The 21,414-nt window shown below is 36.5% G+C and overlaps 1 protein-coding gene across 2 annotated transcripts in view; it reads right to left on the reverse strand.

Moving 5' to 3' along the window:
- Positions 1-35: 35 nt before the first annotated feature.
- The window catches only part of LOC308682011 (V-set domain-containing T-cell activation inhibitor 1), a 58,105-nt gene continuing 36,726 nt past the window's right edge, over positions 36-21,414 (reverse strand). The window contains exons 2-4 of one of the 2 annotated variants that reach the window (XM_081351433.1): positions 19,284-19,628; positions 15,322-15,597; positions 36-982 (exon numbers count right to left, since the gene is read on the reverse strand). In XM_081351433.1, coding sequence (XP_081207559.1) covers positions 873-982; positions 15,322-15,597; positions 19,284-19,628 — 731 coding nt within the window. In that variant the 3' untranslated portion in view covers positions 36-872. Of the gene's footprint in view, positions 983-14,602; positions 14,687-15,321; positions 15,598-19,283; positions 19,629-21,414 lie in introns of those variants that run through there. The other variant, XM_081351434.1, reaches the window with a different exon arrangement.

A 21,414-nucleotide genomic window follows, 5' to 3' on the forward strand; every position in this document is an offset into this window, starting at 1 on the left:
AATTTTTATATAAACATTTAACTTTTAAAATAAAGGTTTTACAACAACATCACCATCTTCTGTTATATGTGGGCCTCCATGCTCATCTAGTGTACAGTATATTATATTGGTGGTGGGGAATCCTGGGGAATCCCGAATCCTCTAGCGGCCCTGGGTGAAAGTAAACCTCTCCAGTGATGTGTGTGTGTGTGTGTGTGTGTGTGTGTGTGTGTGTGTGTGTGTGTGTGTGTGTGTGTGTGTGTGTGTGTGTGTGTGTGTGTGTGTGTGTGTGTGTGTGTGTGTGTGTGTGTGTGTGTGTGTGTGTGTGTAAGTGTGAGAAACCCTTTGGCATCAGCAGCTGCGACTACAGTGATTTAACCTAGTTATAAAGAAACAAACATTAGTCCAGTCAATGTTTTTAAATATATCAGTCTTAAAGCTGAAGTGTGTCATTTCTGAGGCTCTAAATCAGGCAGTGCTAGATATTGTAATTGCATCACTTTATGGACATCTTTTTCCATTAATGGCAGTTTTAAAAGTAGCTGTGAATTCTGCTAAATATAATCTTTGTAAAATTTCTTAGACTATTCTTGATTCTTTTTATAAAGGCTAAAAAGCATGAAATGTACCTTTTTCTAGGGTTGTACTTCACAGTCACTACTAGTGAAGGATTTGGGAGTGCAAGCTAAACTAATGGATTGCAATTATAAAACAAAAATCACACACTTCAACTTAAATGGTTTCTTGTACTTCTCTACCAAATCTGGTTTATATAAAAACTTTAGTTAAGCAGCATAACTACTTTAAATACAAGAATAAAAGCCCACGTTGGTAGTCGCCGTAAGTGCACAGCACAGGAATATAAATTCCATTATGAGTTCAGTAATATGAAGTCATCTCTGCTTGCAGTATAACCATAGCAGAAAGCCTGTTGAACACAGGAGGATGAAACACAATACAGACAGAACCACAACAGATGTTCTGGAGTTATGGATGTTCTCATCTGAAATAAAAGACAGACAAGAGGAACACGTCACTGCAAATGACTCTACAGTATTAATTTCCAAAAACCTTACAGTCAACATGAAACTGAGCAATTTTACTTCTATAATGACGTTTCAAACTGAATATTTTGTCATATTTAACATAAAAGGAAAATTATTTTTCCTTTGAAATATTGTGCACTGATGAATCAAATTTTCATTTCTGTCAAATTCAAAGATTTGGGGTCAGTGGAGTTTGTAATGTTTTTGAAAGTCTCTAATGCTCATGAAGGCTGCATTTGTTTATCAAAAATACAGTGAAAAGTAATATTTAGAAATAGAATTACAATTTAAAACAACTGTTTTCTATTGGAATATATTTTAAAATGTAATTTATGTTATCTGAATTTTCAGCATCATTACTCCAGTCTTCAATGTCACGTGATCCTTCAGAAATCATTCTAATATGATGATTTAATGTTCAAGAAACATTTCTGATTATTATTCTTGGATGAATAGAAAGTTCAAAAGAGCCATATTTATTTTCAAAAAAATTTTTAAAAAGTGTTACAATGTAAACGAAAACAGGCACTTTTTCGCGTTCTCACAAGAAAACTCTCACGTGCTCACGCGTGCGTTATAGTGCCTTTACTACAAATGATGTTTTATTAACAAAGTTCGGGAGGAGCACGTTCAAATAATCAAGTAATCAATCAACTCATCAAACAATTACCATGTCTACCCTATCAGCATGAGAGGAAGCATATATATATTCACTTCCTTGACAGTTTTCAGCATCCCTCCACCACCCCGACTCCTCACTCTTGGCTTGTTCTTTCACAGCCAGGAATACGGGGGGAGTACTCTGGGTTCGGGCCGAATACCGAGCCCGGAGCCCTCTCCTCGGACAGCACGCCAAATACGCATTTATTCTATCTGAATTATTTGTAAGTGTGAACTCGTGAAATGTGGGAAAAGGGATGAGATGAGAGTGTATGGATACAGTTGGATGCATAAAAGCCAAGAATTCAGCCAAAAAAGGAAAGGAAACAGACTTTTTTTTTTAAGGAGATGGAGAAGAGATTTCACAGACAGAACCGTTTTTGTGAGGGAATAGCTGAATGAATCGACTGCCTGTCCACTAATCTTAAAACAAAACCTTTGTTGGGAATGAGGCTATATATATTTTAAGACAAAAAGGTTATTATATGAGAGAAAGCAAAGAAGGGAATGTCGCGAGTGGTATGATCCATTTGCGACATTACCATATTTAATAGTAATATTGAGTGATATTGTAGGCTATATGGTCTAAAGAAAGTATAAAATACAGATGTTTTCTTTCTTTGACTTTCAGGTTTGACCAGTTATGAGACTTGAATTGTAACTGCATGTATGCATATGACGTTGATTATGCATTTTAATGAATAAAGACAACATGAATTTTTGTATGTTGTTTAGTTTAAAAAAGACATGAAGTGTTGTGTCCACTGCTGTGTGCCTATAATGATGATGATATAACGCTTTGTCATGAATGATGGTATAAAAACATTTTTAATGAATTAAATATGTATTAAATTACAAATAAGTTTTTAGTGTAATCTTAAATGCAGTTTTTTTGCGGCCTGCAATGAAATGATATTAATGCTTTTCTCCCACAGTAAAGCACAGTCCACAAACAATGCAGTCCTTACTAGCCATATAACACCAAATATAGACCAACGCGCTAATATTCCACAAGAAACTGACTGTCTTTTTTTATTTTTTTACTTTGAACTGCTTTCTCCAATGGTAAGAAACACACTCTCATCTCCATATAATAAGACAAATCTCTGGAGGCATGCTCCTAGCACACTCTCATCTCATCCCTATTCCCACATTTGTAGTAAAGACACTATAACGCAAACCGGAAATTGTAACGCGTGAGCACGCGTTAGTTTTCTCGTGCACACGCGAAAGTCTGTATTTTTTTTTTTTTTGCAAAGGTCCCTCCAGGGGCTCCGTAATACGATGATCTTCTATCAGCAAAAAATCAAATAAAAAATCAAGTCTGCCATTGAAAAGTCTGTAAAACAATCAGCTGTCTGAACTCCTGATTCCCATTTGCTCAAAACTGACAAACAGACTTTTGTGTCTTGCAATGTCACCTTGTAGACATTGTGGCTTTTATTCTAAAAAAGAAAGCTGGTTTGGGAACTAGGTTATTTAAAAAAATACACCCGATACAACAAATGTTTACCTAGGGTGATACTTATTCAATATTGTCCCGAGGGGAAAAAATGTGCAATGGAGATAAACCTATTCAATCAGACAATGAAGGACCGATTCTCAATCTAATCTCAATCTACTCTCCAGAACTCCCTCGCACACACAAATTGTGTTTTCATGTTTTATGGGGATTTTCCGAAGACATAATTATTTTTATATTGTACAATATGCTGTTTCCTAACCCTAACTCTACCCCTAAACCTACTCATCACTGAAAATGTTAAGCATTTTTACATTTTCAAAAAACATCACTTCGTATGATTTATAAGCTATTTTCCTCATGGGGACCACTAAATGCCCAAATGTTGTCCCCATAATGGAGGGTTTGCAGGACCACTCACACAACTAAGGGCCTATTTACACCTGGTCACGTCATGTATTTTCTCCGATTGGATCAGATCATGAAATGACGTTGTAAATAGGTGTAAATGCCCTCTGAAACACTTTCGAGGTATAAATACATTTTACGTTTAACAAATACATTTAAAACACATTCCGAACGAAACTGGACATGAACACACAGGAAAAAAAGTTCACTGGGCCAGCTGTCACTTACATCCTAAATGGTACATAAAAGTACCTTAAAGGTACATATTAGTACTTTAAGTGTACATATTAGTGAAGCTACATGTGTAAATTGTTCTCCTCCCAAAATGGTAAAAAAAGATAAACGTGTGAGAGCATGTTATACTGGCAGACAGTGCTACTACTACAACACACATCGCCACAGATATATCAAGCCAGAGATGAACAGTTGAGCATCTTTCCTCAGCAAGCAAACACACAAACTGTCAACAAATTCAACCTTTGTCGTCAGATCCTGAAAGCTCAACATTTCATTAAAAGTGGTGAGCGCTATATTCTCTCCCCAGTGATGACAGCTGTTGAATTTGTATAGCCTACAGTGTAAGAACTGAAGATTGGATTTATTTTCATTTTGCAGAGACATTGGCCAAGTGTGAATGAAATTTCCAAGTGTAAATGAAAAATGTAAACTAAAATTTCAAAACCATAATGCCATTTATCAAAAAGCACACCCATTTCCCTAAACTATAAACACTAAGGGCCCTATCTTGCACCCAGCGCAATTGACTTTGTACACCGACGCATGTATCATTCCTATTTTGCACCCGCGCAAAGCGCGCTTTTCCCTCCACAGAAGCACGTCGCTAAACTAGGGAATGAACTTGCGCTCCCTGGGCGGTTCAGCGCAAAAAAGGAGGCGTGTTCCAGCGCAAACGTTCCTTCATGCTATTTTGCAGGTTTAGAAAACAATTGCGCCACTAACCAGGAAAAAATAGTTTAAAGTCAGTGGTGTGTTGCGCATGTTATTCATATGCTATTTTAAGGGCGCAAGCTTGGACATAATCAATGTAGCGTGTGCACAACGCGCATACACTTTGATTCTCTCATCTACACAGAAGCAGCAGTTTTCATTTTTGCAAATCATACATTATTACGATAGATAGATACTATAGATAGATAGATAGATAGATAGATAGATAGATAGATAGATAGATAGATAGATAGATAGATAGATAGATAGATAGATAGATAGATAGATAGATAGATAGATAGATAGATAGATAGATAGATAGATAGACAATTTATTATAAAAGAATACAGCTGACACATTTACCCAAATTATCATACGCCTTTTTAACCGAAGTTAATTTGGGTGTGTTTCTCCATCCCCAACGTCCCTGACGAGAGCGTTGCTCTCCTTGGCTGTGAACCGCTCCTGGCGCGCGCCTGGCAAATACGCCGTTATAATAGCAATCCGCCATGGAACAAGCATGCCTGCTCTTAAAGGGAATGTGAGATGACGCTCTGATTGGTTTATTTCACATTACGCCCAAACCACACCTATGAATAATGAAGCTACTTCAGACCAACCCATTTTAGATTTGCGCCTGGCGCAAGAGTCATTTATCCAGCGCCAAGACCCGCCCACAAAGTTACTTGCACTTTGCGCTTTGACACTTGCGTTTCAGATCGTTAAAATAGGGCCCTAAGAGTCAATATTTAACACACATCAATCAGAACCTTCAAGACTAGATGTACCGCATGGCGGTACAAAATATGACCGGCGCTCAGGCCTGCACTGGCTTTCCACAAAAATAAATGACGTGGAGCAATTTGGCTGTATTGCGTGTTTCTGTATATAAGTTGTATATTTTAAAAGACTGTCTGGAGTATTCCTGTGGATCATGGATAATTTAGAGTTTTGTAATTATTTGCCATTACTATTTAAGTTTTATATCAAAAGTCATTAGTTTAGACACTTAACATCCATAATGTGAAAACGTCACATCCATAACAGTGGTTTTCCCTACATAATGTATTACAAAAATGAGTTTCAAAAACACACTTATTGTGTTCATGCTACATCGGCAATTTGTTTAATAATTCACAGACAATTTCTACAAACCTCTACCAAACGGTTGAGGTGCCTATTGATGGTAAAAGTCAGTTATCTGACTTTAGCATGGGTTTGTTGTGTTTTACTGAGATAAAAAACATTTTTTCCCCAAAAAAGTGGTTTTATCTTGTAGCCCTGGTCCCAGAGTTTTAAAAAAACAATGTTAACAAAATTAAACTCATCCCCACTGTACCTAGTAGAACACTTAAGTAAATGTCCCATTGAAATTAATGGGATTTTATGCATTTAGGTGAAGAAATTAATGGGATTTTATAGATTTATGTGAAGAAAGTGTACACATAATACATTTTGGTCTGTACCATGAAGAGAAAACTGATTCAACTATATAAACTATATATTTTCTGAAAGCGTAGACTCTCAGGATGTGATCTAACATGGCATGAAACATGTCCCACCCACCTCATTAGTATACTGCCCAAGCATAACACATTGGGTATTGGTAAATCGGGTATATGGCTGATACCTAACAAAAAGTAGTAGTATGTAGTAGTATGTGTGTGTGTGTGTGTCTGTGCGTGTATGCGTGTGTACATGTGTGTGCGCATGTGTGTTTGTGTGTGTGTGTCTGTGCATGTGGATTTCTATGTGTGTGTATGGGTGTGTGTCTGTGCGTGTGGATGTCAGTGTGTGTGCATGCTTGCGTTTGTTTGTATTCCTGCATGTGTGTGTGTGACAGTATCATCCTAAACCAGCAACCCTTCGCTCAACAGCACCATCTACAGGCCGATGAGTGTACAGTCACTAAAAGTGCACATAAATGAATTTATTTTATACCCCCCCATGGATGAAATTCTACGAAACTTAGCATACCCCAGAGGGTGTCAAGTTAATCATACACATGATATTGGTGCAGTTCTGAACATCTCAAGATAGGGGCGATCAAAGCAGAATAATATTGCATTTTCATTTTTTATGGGAGGGGCGATATACCATAAAAATTTCTTCATCCTCGTTGCCACGGTTCAGGTAGTTATTTAGGAAAAACTGCATTTTTTGGGTTTCGGGGGGCCCAGTGCGGGGGGGGAGTGGCCCCCGGGGACCAAACGAAATTTTTTCGTAAAAGTCTAGTGGGGCTACATGCCCACCAAATTTCATGTTCCCCGGTGTTTCGGTGTCCCTGGTATCGTTGACCAAAAATTCAGGAAGTAGATGATGGGAAAAAAATAAACTTTGACAATCCCTATAGACCATTTCAACGGCTATTTTTAGATGGAAGGATGACACGTGTTTGGCCCTCAGACGTTTCCGGTTAGTTATCGCGCACATTCAAAACAACAGACGGTTTTTTTTATGGCAATTGTTCGATTATTTTCATATTCATTCGATAAAACATGTCCAAATTTAAATTAGGAGCGTGCTGTTCGGTTGTTGGATGTTCTCTTAGGCCCGGAATTCAGTTCATTAAAGTAAGTAGGGATGGTTTGCATGATTTTATCTAGATCATTTTGCAGGTCATCTTGTGACAATAAACTGTGCTTCTCATCAAAAAGCTGTGTAAGGGGCTTTGGCAAGTTTGTTGCAAGTTTGTTGCATCTACAGTGCTGTTGGTACAAGGTGTGTCACCCGGAACTGCTACATGTGCTTCCTCACTACAATCTGCCTCAGCTGTAGTCAGAACATCAACCCTGTCTGTGTTCTCCTGCTCTCCCTCAGATGCAGTGTCTGTATCACTACCTACAGTTATAGTGGTAAACAGTGCACAGTCTGGGATCTCATTCTGAAATCAGAATCACATTAAGTCATACTCATTGTCAAATTTATTTGTGTAGAACAATACAGATCATAAAAATAAAAAAAAAACATGTTAAGAGTGAATGTATATGGTGATGACGGTATAGTTACATATCTGTATTGCATTTGGTTTACATTATTTGGTAACACTTTAGAATACGATTCTTTCATTAACGAATGACTACAGAAGAACAAATGAGTAACACAATATTATAACTAGTCAAAATCATAACTACTTTTCTATGACCTGTTTTGTCCTTAAAAAGTTCCTATTTGATGACTAAATCCATACAAATGTACACACACATATACGGTACGTGTATGGAATAACATGAAATGTTTTCTTATGTTTTTTATTAATTTCACAGATATAGTTAGATACATGCGTATATATGGTGACTATCCATATATGTATTCATGTATGTTACTATATCCATACAAACCATATAGGTTTTGCATATATTGTCATCAGGTTTCTGCAAATTCCTTACCTTCAGTGACTTAAAAAGCATGCTTGGTGAGACCGGTGTGACTACAGTGGGTAAGATGGGCTCCCTACTCTGAATTGCTCTTTGTCTGACAGGCTTGGAAAAGTCTATGTCTGCTACTGGTTTTGGATCAATCTATTTTTTTTTTGATACTCATTTGTATAACCACAGTTTTATTATAAATGCCATGGCTAAACTATGGTTAGTGTTGCAAAACTATGGTTAATTTTGTGGTTACCATGGTTTAACTACAATAACCATGTTTTCTATTTGCAGTAAAACCATGTTTAATTTTCATAAGGGATGTGATTAGAATTTGAATTTTTATTTAATATGAATTAGAACAACAACAACAAAAAGACGTTAGCCAGAACTGTTCTGTTTTAGCTAGACTTAAAAAGTATGTGCTAGTCATTTTGTTTTGACAGCTGTGGTTTAAAAATGGCGCCTCCGGAAGTGCTTCAGGGCCAGACATGTGCAGTAGCATTCCAACGCGTTTGTTATTGTTTACATCCATGAATTGGTCTATATGACCGCTTCGCTAGCTATGCTAGCGGCGGTCATAAAAAAAAACTTTGACAATCCCTATATGACCGCTTCGCTAGCTATGCTAGCGGCGGTCATAATGAAAGGGCCCAAATCAGTTTATCGAGATTTGGAACAATGGATCCAGAAATACATGAAGAAAGAGATCGAGGAGGGATAAGGAGGAGGAGGAAGGGCAAGAAGACAAAGCAGTCTCAGATGAAGTTCAAGTCACTCTAGTTGCCCATGTCTTTGTCAATGGTATGACTATGAGGGAGGCTGGGCTACAAGTAAGGCCAAATTTGAGTCGCTGTACCGTCGCCTCGAGAACCTTCATGGAGGTGTGGTGGCAAACAAAATTCTATCACTGAATAAGAGACAAACATTTCCAATAGTCTTTGATGAGGTTTATTTTCTTGCAAGAAAAGGCCAGCAGTCGTACAGTCACACAGAGTGGCACAGAGTGTGACAGTGAAGGGAGGGGATACTTTCTCCTTTATAGTCTTGACTCCCAGAATGTTATCTTTCTAGGCCAATGATATTTCAACCATATGTGGAACATTCTTAGACTAGTTCGTCATATTGTATCCTTGAGTGGAGGCCCTCCTGTCACGTTCCAACATTCTGTACTATTTCATATTAGAATAAGGTTTGTGTGTGCTCTTTTACTGTCATATGATGGTCCCACACATCTTAAGTAAATATAAAAAATACATTTAGAGGAGAGAGTAAAAAAAAAAGAAAAGAAAAGAAAAGAGTAAAATAGAAAAAAAAAAAACATTTTGTGTGTGTGTGTTGTACTGTGTACATGAATTAATAAAAATGTGCCAATGTATCCATTGGTTGTGTCTTTTGTGTTCATCATGTGAAAAGGTCTGTGAGGGGGGGAACCACAAGCAACATAACTTACCAGTTTTGGAAATGTTGTTTTGAATTTATTGCACCAGTGTGTTAGACTATTTGTAGAGTGTAATTTTGAGGGCGTGTGTGTGATGTCTGAGGGCAAGAGTGAATGGTTTTGAGTGTAGAGCTTCATTTTGACCTGAAAATAGGATGTTTGGGGAATTGGGTGAGACGTTATGGATTTGTGTTTACAGTTTTGAGAATATGAGGCATAGTTTCAAGAAATGTGTTTAAGCAATTGAGAAAAACTGTAACAAACCGCTATAGTTATCTGATCAGAAATAGGCCCAAGGATTCAGTGCTGGTTGTTTGAGGTTACAAACCAAACATGTAAAAAGTTTTGTTCATGTCATCCCTTGAAAAAAAAAATAATAATTATATATATATATATATTTAAAATACTTTTTTTCATACTACGTACTTCAAATGCATTAACATATTTAATGACTGATATAAAATTTTGATTAAACTATAAAATTATGATTATTTCTAAAATGTGTTTTAATATGACTATTACTAAGGATAGTATGGTCACTGTATGATATCGGCCTTTAAATGCACTATATTAAAAGTTTACCCAAAGTATACTTGCAATAGTTCCACTTTAGCCCAAACTTAAATACTTAAGTATTTCCGGATAACTAAAGTGCATTAAGCACAAAAATAGTTGTTCCAATTTAGCAGACTTTAAGTATACCAGTTTAGTTTACTAAAAGTACAATTGCAGGGTTTTTATATTTAGCACATAAATATGTAAATGTATTTGTAGTATACTTTTTTTTTTCACTATCTCAAGTGTTTATATTTAATTATAAATGATAGTGCCTCAGAGCACAGCCTGCACCACAGCCTGACACCAGCAAAATTCCCCCAGAGCTACAGGCCAAAACACTGAGCTTATTTTCCACATTCATGCCAACACAACCCTAAGCCTGCCAGTGATTACATCAATGTGATCGGTGTAGATAGAGAGATAGAGTTGGAGTGATTTGTTTTCTGCTTCTTGTCTTTCCCTTGCAAAAAAAAGAAGTTTATTCGAGTGTGCTATTAGTATACTTATTGTAAACTAAAAATAAGAAAGTACAGTACTTAAAATTGCACTTAAGTATACTTGACTTAGACTGACAGAAAAGTGTAAGTGTATTTGGCCTATATCTTGTACTCAATCTTCTGATCGAGATATACTTAAAAGTATAATTAAGTATTCGAAGTATACTTGGCTAGTAGTTGTGTTTACTCTTTTGTAGTTGTGTTTTACTCTTATAAACTTACATTGTTTGAAAATATTGATTTATAAAGAACACAGATATGTTCCTAATTCTGAGTATCTATAGGCTAGGAATTTACTTCAAATCTACTGTACGGATGTAGTCTTTGGCAAAAAAAATAAAATAAAAAATAACATTTTTAAAGTGTTGCTTTTGTAAACATGGATATCCGGAAAATTCAGACAAAGAGTAAAGTAAATGTGAAGTAAATTCCTATGTACACTACCAGTGCAGTAGCCTACACAAAAATTCTGAACATATCTGTTTTCTTTATAAATCAATATTTTCAAAAAATGTAAGATCGTATGTAGACAGATTAAAAAAGTAGGCTATTTAATAGGCTACTCAATCAAAAGAGTAAACTACTAGCCAAGTATTCTTATTTTTAGTTTAAAAGAAGTATACTAGCACACTTGAATAAACAAATGCTGGTGGAGGAAAACGTTTTTTGGCTTGCTCCTCCAAAATGATGTGGGAAAGACTCATCTCTGGGGAAAATTTGAGGGAAAATACGTTTCACATTGTCCGCAACCCCATCCCTGGGGTTGTACCCACACATCCCTATCAGACCGATCCCTTTTGTGTCAGCAGTTACTGTTTGTCTATGTGGTGTTGTATGCCGACATTTTTGTCTGTTGACACCGCACAAATACTTGCTTCCCTGGACACAGATGAGAATGACCAGCCAACGCCAACAATTTCCTCTTTTGAACTCTGATATATCTCTTTATGTAGAGCTGTGCTTTTGCTCTGCTAATTCAACCTTCACACTCTGCTCTTACTAACAAAATGTAAAATCAGAGAAGTGTAGCGTCTGGACCAATCAGACACACACAAATTATTCATTTATTTAATGAATAATCCAGCAAACTCACTCTCCCAAATAAGGCCTGTGAAACGTTCCCCAAATAAAGCTAACACACTTAAATTCTTGCAGAGGAAGAGAAATAAAAACCCTGTTAATCCTATATATATTCTATATATAACCACTTGATAAATGTGTAAACATGTATCTAATTTTCCCATCTCATGATTTTCCCTTTTATGTGGCGTTTGTATTCTTGTAAACTCAATTGGGTTAATGTTTCAGACTTTGCATATTATGGTTAACCAACATTACATGTGCGTCATGTTTGGTCTCTAAAAAATCCAATCTTCGTCTCCGATTTGTTCATTTACATTACATGTTGCTAACTTTGTGATGCATTAGTATTATAAGAATCTTAAAGATTCTTTTCTTAAACACCCAATGAAAGTACATATTCAAATGTCCAGCTAGAACACAAAGGGTCGTAAAATTTCCCCCCAAAGGGAAATCTTCTCATTGGCTCTTGCACCTCCAGAGGTTGTGCCATCTTCAAGCTTTAAAGTCACTGATCAGCTCTTAGCTCTCTCTTACTATTTTTCTGAAATGCTGACGTGACGATGATGCTGAACTAGAAGCCTCTAAGGACCCACCAAGCTTGTGCCAGGCTGCGGCCTTGTCTTTCCATTCACCAAAGATACTCTGACTCCCACTGTTTCTCTCTCATCAAGACCACCTCAGCAAAGATCAACTGGAGCCTCAACAAATTGCATCAGGACAGTTTAATTCAAATGGGCGAGACATGCAAGTATCAAACTTAGTCTCATTATTTTATACATTAAGTATCCTTACCCCTTTAAAGAAGGGTGTGTTAGAACTAAACTGATGGTTTGCTCAAGGCTGTTGATCTGCCTAATGTCAAACAATGCTATAACTTCTTGCTTTCCTGTATTCTGCTTCAGCTCTTTTTCTCTTGGAAAACTGTATGCATGTATGTGTGTGTGTATGTTAGAGTAGTTTAAGTGTTTAGACTAGTTAATAAAATCTTGTTCATGTTACACGTAAAGTTGTCCGTGTCTCAAGCTCATAACTGGAGTCACTAATCATTTAGATCTTGGTTACTGCTCTTACTAGTATTGTAAATTAAGAAAGACATTTCCCATGCGCCGGAAATGTACATTTCTTACAGTTAATAAACAATTGTAAGTTAAGTTAAATCGACAGTAAGTTAATTATATTAACTGATCCAAATATTCATAATCAATTATAACCAGTTATTATTGATTATTAATATTTCATATAGAGCTCATTTGCTACAGAAGATTGGCCAGCAGGCCGCACGGCGTGAACCCTACAACACTGTATTGTCCAAACCCTGTACATGAAATAAGCAGTGACGGCCTGTCAGGGCAAGTAAGGGAGGCGATGTTAAAACATTTAACATCATAAAATTCCTAATTATACGTTTCATTTCGAGTCTCAGAATGTATGTACCATGTTTTTAATTTCACCATTGTATCATCATAAAATATGACTGAAGTCAAAACCATCGCTTCCTTTTCATGTGGCTCATGTTATTACAGCTGTTGGGAAAACTGCGCTAAGGCATGTCTGAGAAAAAGAAACGGAAGGATGGGTACTGTTGACAAGTTCGAGAAGATCTCACTGTGCCCTGAAAATCTCGTCTTATAATAACCTCATAGTTGAAGCAGATGTATGCCAAACAAGCACTTTTCTTTATATGGTTTCATAACACTTGGAATACTTGGAAAAATGAAAACACTTATATAACAAGTGACACACCCAGACAACATTATTAACACATATTTTGTTGGGAAAACAACATCTCCCTGAAATGGCATAGCATTGCCACTCGTGATGGGTTTCTGAATTAAATGAGAATTCCTTTTTTGGGTGAACTATCCCTTTATTGACTCAACTTTGTCAAATTTGGCAAAACCAGAGAGTATTTCAGAAAGTCCACTGGGAATACTTTGAACTAGACCTACTGCCATTTCATCAGCTGCTTCTTGCAAACCACAGCAATGATCCCTTAAGGAATGAAAATATATTTCCCATACATGAATAATCAATATATTAAATGGTTTAACAGTATATTTGGAAATATACAGAATAATATATTGTGTAATATATTACGAATAATACATAAAGAATTATTTGCCATACATGGTCAATGCATAATGTCACATTCACCGTCTGTCTTCGTCCTGCTCACTACAGTTCCCAGAATCCTCCTTGTCTCCACACCTGAACTCACTCCCTCAATTACCCACCTGTTCATCATTATCATCATCTGCATCACCTGTCTTGTGTTCATCTGTGCCTGTATTAAGTTCCCCTCCTCACTCAAGTCTTGGTCGGTTATTGTTTGTGCACCAGCACACAGTTTCTTGTTTGTTTTGAGTTTCCTCCTGTTAATTAACTTTTGTTATTTTGGTACTTCACTTGGCTTGTCTCCTTCCTCACCCGGACCTTACACATATATTGCAGTATATTGAAAATTATAAGCACTAGTTTCCCATATATGGAAATGTATTATGTAACATATCGCATTATGCTGACTGTTTGTACTGTCCTGTATTTTCTTTTTCTTTAATTATTCTTATTTCTTTTTTATTATTTTAATTTCTTCTATGTAAAGCTCTTTGAATTGCCATTGTGTATGAAATGTGCTATATAAATAAACTTGCCTTGCTTTGCCACTATACTTTGCAGTATATTCCAAAAAATGTTTACACACTGGAAGTTATGAAGATAACTGTTAAGATAATTACACGCTATGAAGATAACTGCACAGACCGATTGGCACCGACTTGAAGTAGTGCATGGCGATTAGCAATTTTGTCCAGCTTGAAACCGTGCCGACATCACATCACTGTGACATATGGCATCAAAAAACAAAATAAAGGCCACTTGAATAGAGCTATTCGAGAGCAGTCGGCTTGCTCATTAATTGGTATTTAAATTTTATGTTAAAATTTATTCCTGTTCGTACAGGTGTTGTTTTAGGCAGTAAATAAAGTATTGAATGAAAAGTGTTTCTGTTGCTTCATGAAAATGTCAGAAACGTCTGTGTTTGTTTGACAAACATTGCATGTCGTCCTAACTCTGTGATGAAATGCAAACATCGTGCGAGCAACACTACAGAAAGCAGACAAAGTAATTAAGATCAGACTGAGCACCAAACACACCTGTAGCCAATCAGCATTCGGGGGGCGTGTCCACTCGCGATGGGGGAGGAGAGAGAGTGAGCAAGCCAGGCATTTGTAGAAAGACTGTAGAAAGAGAGATGGCTGCGATATTACCAGAGGAAAGGGTCAGAGGAATATAATTGGAAAAAGAAAGGTGACAATTAGGCAAGAGCTTTAGGAATCGTGTTAATATTAGAAAAGCTTTCCAGTGCTAGAGAGAGGTTAGAGAGCGGGAACCGGGAAGGCCTGAAAAGGTTGCGTTGTTTCTGCTCCATACCTGAGTATCATTAGCTTTGCTGTGTTTCACAGAACCAAGATATGCGGTTGTTGAATCACAGCTAATACTTGTGAATCACCATACTTTGCACGAGCTGTCTGATTTAACATTGATAATAATTAGAAACGTTTCTTGAGCAAATCATCATGTTAGAATGATTTCTGAAGGATCATGTGACACTGAAGACTGGAGTAATGATGCTGAAAATTCAGCTTAGCATCACAGGAATAAATTACATTTTAAAATATATTCAAATAGAAAACCGTTTTATTAAATTGTAATAATATTCCACAATTGGACCGACCCCAAACGTTTGCAAAAATCTGTCAAATCATCATATTTTTGTAACATTGGTCTGGAACACAATAAAATAAATCAAATGATTGATCAAATTTAAACTAGTATCCCATAGAGCCATGCAATAAAAAAAAAACCTGCTTACCATAGCTGAGGATAACATGCCTCTGTAGCTCCTGATGCGCTGTGGGGTTTTTTAGAGTAAACGTTAAATTGACCGCTGAATTCTGGGTTACGTAGCTGCTTTTTAAGTAGTACAGCCCTCCATCTGATGCAGACGAGACCTCTTGGTGGTCAGTGAGATTCTGTTTCCCCGACCCCAGCCACAGGATCTCTGGCCTCGGGTAGCCTTCCATTTCATACTGGACCGTCACAGTGGAGGAATTGAGATGGATGCTTAACCTCGGCTCGGAATAGAAGGCTTGAAGACACAAAACACACATACAAGGATTTACTAAATCAAATACAGTACTGTGCAAAAATCTTAGGCATGATAATACCCCCAAGACAAACTAAATCCAGAAGAACTGTGGGAACGTCTCCGAGATGCTTGAAGAAACCTTCCTGCAAAGCTACAGTACTGTGAAAAGTGCTGGCACTTGTGTTAAAATGCTGTAAAGTGAGAATGCTTTCAAAAATAAAATCACAAATTTAATTTCTTTATGATTTAACTTCTATTAACTAATTCAAATCAATATATGGTGTAACGACCCTTTGCGTTTAAAACGGCTTTTGTCCAGGTACACTTGCACATAGTTCTTCAGGAAGCTTTGCAAGAATGTTTCTTCAAGCGTCTTGGAGACGTTCCCGCAGTTCTTCTGGATTTAGTTTGTCTCGGTTTCTTCTGTTTCTTCAAGTAATCACAGACAGACTCGATGATGGTGAGATCAGATCATACCGGCTGTTGTCAGACTCCTTGTGCATACACAAATCTCACTGGATTATTACAATTAATGGCAAAAAGAATGTTTGGAAATGTAAACTGATATTTCCTACTGACACACTACAGCAAAAGATCATTATCATCATTAAGTCATTATCTTCTCACCCTCGTTAGTTCCAATTCCTTCATTTATGTTGCACCTAAAACATTGCAACATACGGGTTTGGAACACCATGAGGATGAGTAAATAATTACAGACCGATTGCTTTAATTTGAATGGTGACTACTCGTGTTTGGCAGAGTTATTATAGTTAAAGGTACACTATGTAACTTTTTTGTTTCAAAATTAACAATAATTTGTCACATGCCTGTCCTGTCTTGTGCTGCACATGGGTGTTTTGTTATTTTGGGCCATGTGCTCATGTCATTGTCTGGTCCCTCCCCCTTGTTATCTGATTATTGTTTGAGTTCTCCCACCTGTTCCCCCTTGATTAGTTTACCTTTAATAGTCCCCTCTGGTTTGCAGTCTGTGTTGGTTCGTTGTCTAATGTTTCCTGTTCCCTGTGATTCCCCAGTAAGTTCTTGTTCTGTTTTTGGTTTTGTATTTACTAGTTATGTTTTCCCCTTGTGGGTTTTGTTTTGTGTTTAGCTTTTCTTTTATTAATAAATATTTCTTTCTCTGCACTTGAGTCCTTGCACCTTTTGTATTTACCCATTCCGTGACATAATTAAATAATGAGTCAATACATCATCCATCCTTCTTTCAAAATGTGTTTTTGTTTAACTCTGATTCACTATGGTAAGTTTATTATAAGTGTTTATCAGTTTCACAGACAAGGCTTAAGCCTATTCGCAGACTAAAATGCATGTTTGAGATGTTTTAACCTAAACCAACTTGCACTGGCACTGGTCCTAACTGAACTAAGGCCTAATCCTTGCTTAATCTAAGCCCTGTCTGTGAAAACAGGCATTATTTTTAGACATGTCGGGATGGTTTTTGTGGGAAATTGTGTACGTCACTCGCCTGTGTGTGTTTTGTCATATCCGTAATTAGAGAAAAGTTGCTCTGGCTACTTTGACAGTTGTTTAGTGTGGAAGTGGCAGAGGTTACGAGTGAGAAAGGTTGACATGGAGCAGCTAAATCTCAAACCTCCTGGAAATCACACATTTAAAAAATAAATAAATAAATAAATAAATATATATATATATCCCTCTGATGGTCCTCGGTCATTTCTGACCGAAAAATTTTCTGTTTTGAAATTTTAAAAATCACAGCTTCATCGGAAGGTTATGAAACTTGGTGACTTTTCTGGCATTAGGTATGTGAATACAAAAAAAAATTGAGGTCATGATCCGAGCATGCTAAGTGGTCGTAAACAAAAAGAGTCACACTCGTGGTCTTCGGTCAAAAATGACCGACCCATAGGAAATGAATGGGAAATTTACAAAAACACAAAAATTCTCTGAATTTTTGTCTGTACAATCTACAAATCGGACACGATTCTAAAAAAAGTACACCGCAGTAAAGGGGTGACACTCTACAACATCAAGAGTGCAAAAAATTCACACCCACCCACACACACACACACACACACATACAAACACACGTTTATACACATACACACCAATAAATTCAGATTACAAAAATGTGTTTTGAATTTTTAAAAATCACAGCTACATCAGAATGTTACGAAACTTGGTGACTTTTCTGGCATTAGGTATGTGAACACACAAAAAAATTGAGTTCATGATCCGAGCATGCTAAGTGGTCGTAAAAAAATTAGTTATGATTTTGGTCTTCGGTCAAAATTACCCCCATAGGAAATGAATGGGAAATTGACAAAAACACAAAAATTCTCTAAAAATCAGCCACGATGCAGAAAAAAAATGCTCAGCAATGAAGGGGTGAAGCTCTAAAACATCAAGAGTGAAAAACATAATATAATTAATAATTATAATTAATATATGTATATATAATTAATATAATAATTATTAAAATTATTCAAATAATAATTAATAAAATCTTTAAACCTTGGCAAAAAGTATTATTTGAGAATTTCTAAAAAAATACATTCAATCCACATCTTAAAAGTAAGTAATTTGGTCCAAAAACAACTAGAATTCACAAACATCTCCATTTAGAGCTATACAGGCATCTAGTGGTAACCCATGCAATAACATGTTTTATTTAATTTTATGATTAATAAATTGATGATTTTTTTTTTTTCTGAAAGCCTAGTCTCTATTTTACCCGAAAATACTGCATAGAATTTTTTTTTTTTTCAAAAAAAACAAACAAACAAAAAAAACCCATTATTTTCAATGGCAAAAAATGGACTATAAATATTGCATAAATATTAATAAGTTCAATCAAATTGTCTCAAAATTCTAAATTAAAAAGAATAAATATTATAGAACAAAAATAAATTGCATTGGTTTTTACTGGGATGGAGGAAGTTTCATTTTTAGGTGTCCGGTCATTTATGACCGGGAAGGCCCCCAGTGTGACTGCTAAACGAAGACCATCAGAGGGATATATATATAAACAGAACAGAGAAGATTGTCTGCTGGCAAAAATAGAAAGCGACAGATCTCGTAATAAAACAAGAATCAACATTGGCTTGGCTTTTTGGAGACGGCGAGAACTGAGGGATTTGAAATGTTGTAAAAGTGATGCAAGATGGCGTTTTTATTATACAACAGGTGAGTAATTTAATTTATTGAACAGATAATTTGCCATATGTCGCTCTCTAGCAGAGTTCATTGTAATGCATTATCTATTGTGAATATCATTTCATTATGGTTGTAGCGCTGTGCTGGAATTTATTTTCAAGGAAGTAGCGTGTCTATCAATGGGTAAAGCTACAATAACGTCTCCAGCTAGTCAGCTTGAGATCCTTTCCAACTGGTTATATCTCTTAAGCCTAGTAGTGATCATCTAATGAGCAGTAAGAGAACCATATTCATCCGCACAGTCACGCAGAGCCGAAGCACAACCAAAACTATTTTTTATTTAATTTATCTTGATGTACTAAAGTAATTGAAACTTAGAATTAATAAAACCATACAGACATATTTGAAAAAAGCTAATACATATTACAAAAATGCACAACAAAATCACCAAACTTAAAATAAAAACAAAATATAAGAATAAAAACAAATTGAAAATATGAATAAAATCTATAACAGTATATTAAATATACTAAAATAACGCCGGCATTTACCTGCGTAGACCAGCTGTAGCTCTCCTTTGCCAGTTCCCTTGGTGTTGCTCACTGTGCACAGGTATTTCCCTGCATCCTTCAGTCCAAAATTTGCTATTCTCAGAGATGCATTTCCTTTAGGAAGTTCACTGTAGTTTAACTTTGTTCGTCCTTTATAATCTGAGTCTTGTCGTTCGAGCTGGTCCACCTGGTAGTAGAAGCTGTGAACCACTCGTTGATCTTCCCGTTGCCAGGTGATCACCAGATGGGAGATATCTGTGTCTGGCTCGAATTCACAGGGAAGTAAAGCCGTTCCTCCACGGACCACGACGACAGGACCGGGTGGTACTCTGACGGAAAAGGAGTCTAGGAAGGAGAAATTATAAATATATTGAGAGATAATGTTAAGAGGAAGCTTAACTTAGTATATTTAATGCAAATACATTCAATTTACTTACACTTAGCTATCATACAGCACACAAAGACACCCATTTCAATTTGATGTTAATACGCTGCTAAGCTTTCCAGTTAAATGATCAAGAAATTTGAGATAAATTTACTTGAGATGCAACACTGCATAAGACTTAAGGACTTTTCATAGTCTTAATAGTCTACACTTATAGATAAATCGATGAAAACATGTCTTAAAATCTTATGCAACGTTGCTTCTCATGTAAATTATCTCATATTTAAGGATTTGTATGCTGTAAGAAAAAAATTAAATAAAATAGGAAAAGTAGAAAATCTAATTTCTGCCAGAACATTATCTGTTAAATTAACAGACATTTCCTTTAACTCTAAAACACAATGCAATGCCTTCATTAAAATATGGGTAAAACACCTGTGAAAAATCAATATGGAAAATTCCTTCAAATTTACTGTAACACAGTTCGTTGTTGTGGGAAGAAGGAGGCGGGAACCGGCGAACATTCACCTTTATTATTCAACTTTAATAATAAAATCAACAAATACAAAACAAAAGTAAAAGACAGTAGCCCCTCATGGACGACTGCTGTCACATATAATAAAACAAACAAAACCTAACACATGTCCAGGCCTGGTCCTCTCTCGCACTTCACTGTCGTCGCTCCTCCTCTTATGCTTCCGCTCCTCAGTGAGAGATACGAGACCGGTCGCTCATCATCAATCGCGCCGTTCTCTCACGGCCCTCGGCCTCATCCTGCTCGCCACAGCACATTGATATTAAATATGATATTTTTGCAGTGGGATGCAATACTCTAATCAGCATAAGTCAGGTCACCTTTATTTCTGTAGCGCTTTATACAATACATATTGTTTTCAAGCAGCTTTACAGTGATAAACAGGAGAATAATGATTCAATTATACAAAGAGATCAATTCTACTGTAAAGCAACTTTAAAAAGACAATAGTGTCATTATTCAGCTGAAGTCAGTTTCGTTCAATAACTCTGTAAAGATCATCAAATATGAAATGAGTTCAAATCAGTAATCAGTTGAAACTGTTGTAATACCTTTTGTGAATCCTTTTCCCATCATACTTTCAATAATTTTGCCAAAAAGGTCTCTTGTAAAATGAATGCGGCCTGTAGGGAGTATGGTTTTGTAACAGAGTCGATTGTCAGGCTGACTCAAATATTTGTTTTATTAAATATGGGAGTCAAAACCATAGTTGCAGACATTACTTTTTTTTTTTACTCAAATATCAGCCTTGAGTCAGACACAAAATGAGACTGGATGTCAACACAAAGATTACTGAACCCATGACTGTCTGACCTGTTGTATTTGGACCTTGTTACTGCATGACCAAATAACTAGGTCAACATAAAATCTCTCTGAGGTGTTTCCACAAAGGCAAGGCAAGCGACTGATATAAGCAAAACAAAATGATTTAATAAAAAAAAAAAATATATATATATATGTGGCGAGGGGGGCGTGGTTCTGCGGAGTCTGTAGCGGGAGAGAGAGGAAGGAAGCGAGCGGTGAGTAAGTGGGTCAAGTGCAGATGATGAACACCTGTGTCTGATTTCAGTAATTGGCGTGGAGAGACCGGATATAAGCACGACCGGGAGAGAGTGTGGGAGAGAGAGAGGGACTGGGACCTCGTGTGCTGCCGTGGACTGAGAGAAGCCGTTGTTTATGTGCTGATTTATGGACTGAGTTTTGTGCTGTGT

This window comes from Scardinius erythrophthalmus (genome assembly GCF_964197995.2).
Source record: "Scardinius erythrophthalmus genome assembly, chromosome: 21".
Taxonomy (NCBI): Eukaryota; Metazoa; Chordata; class Actinopteri; order Cypriniformes; family Leuciscidae; genus Scardinius; species Scardinius erythrophthalmus.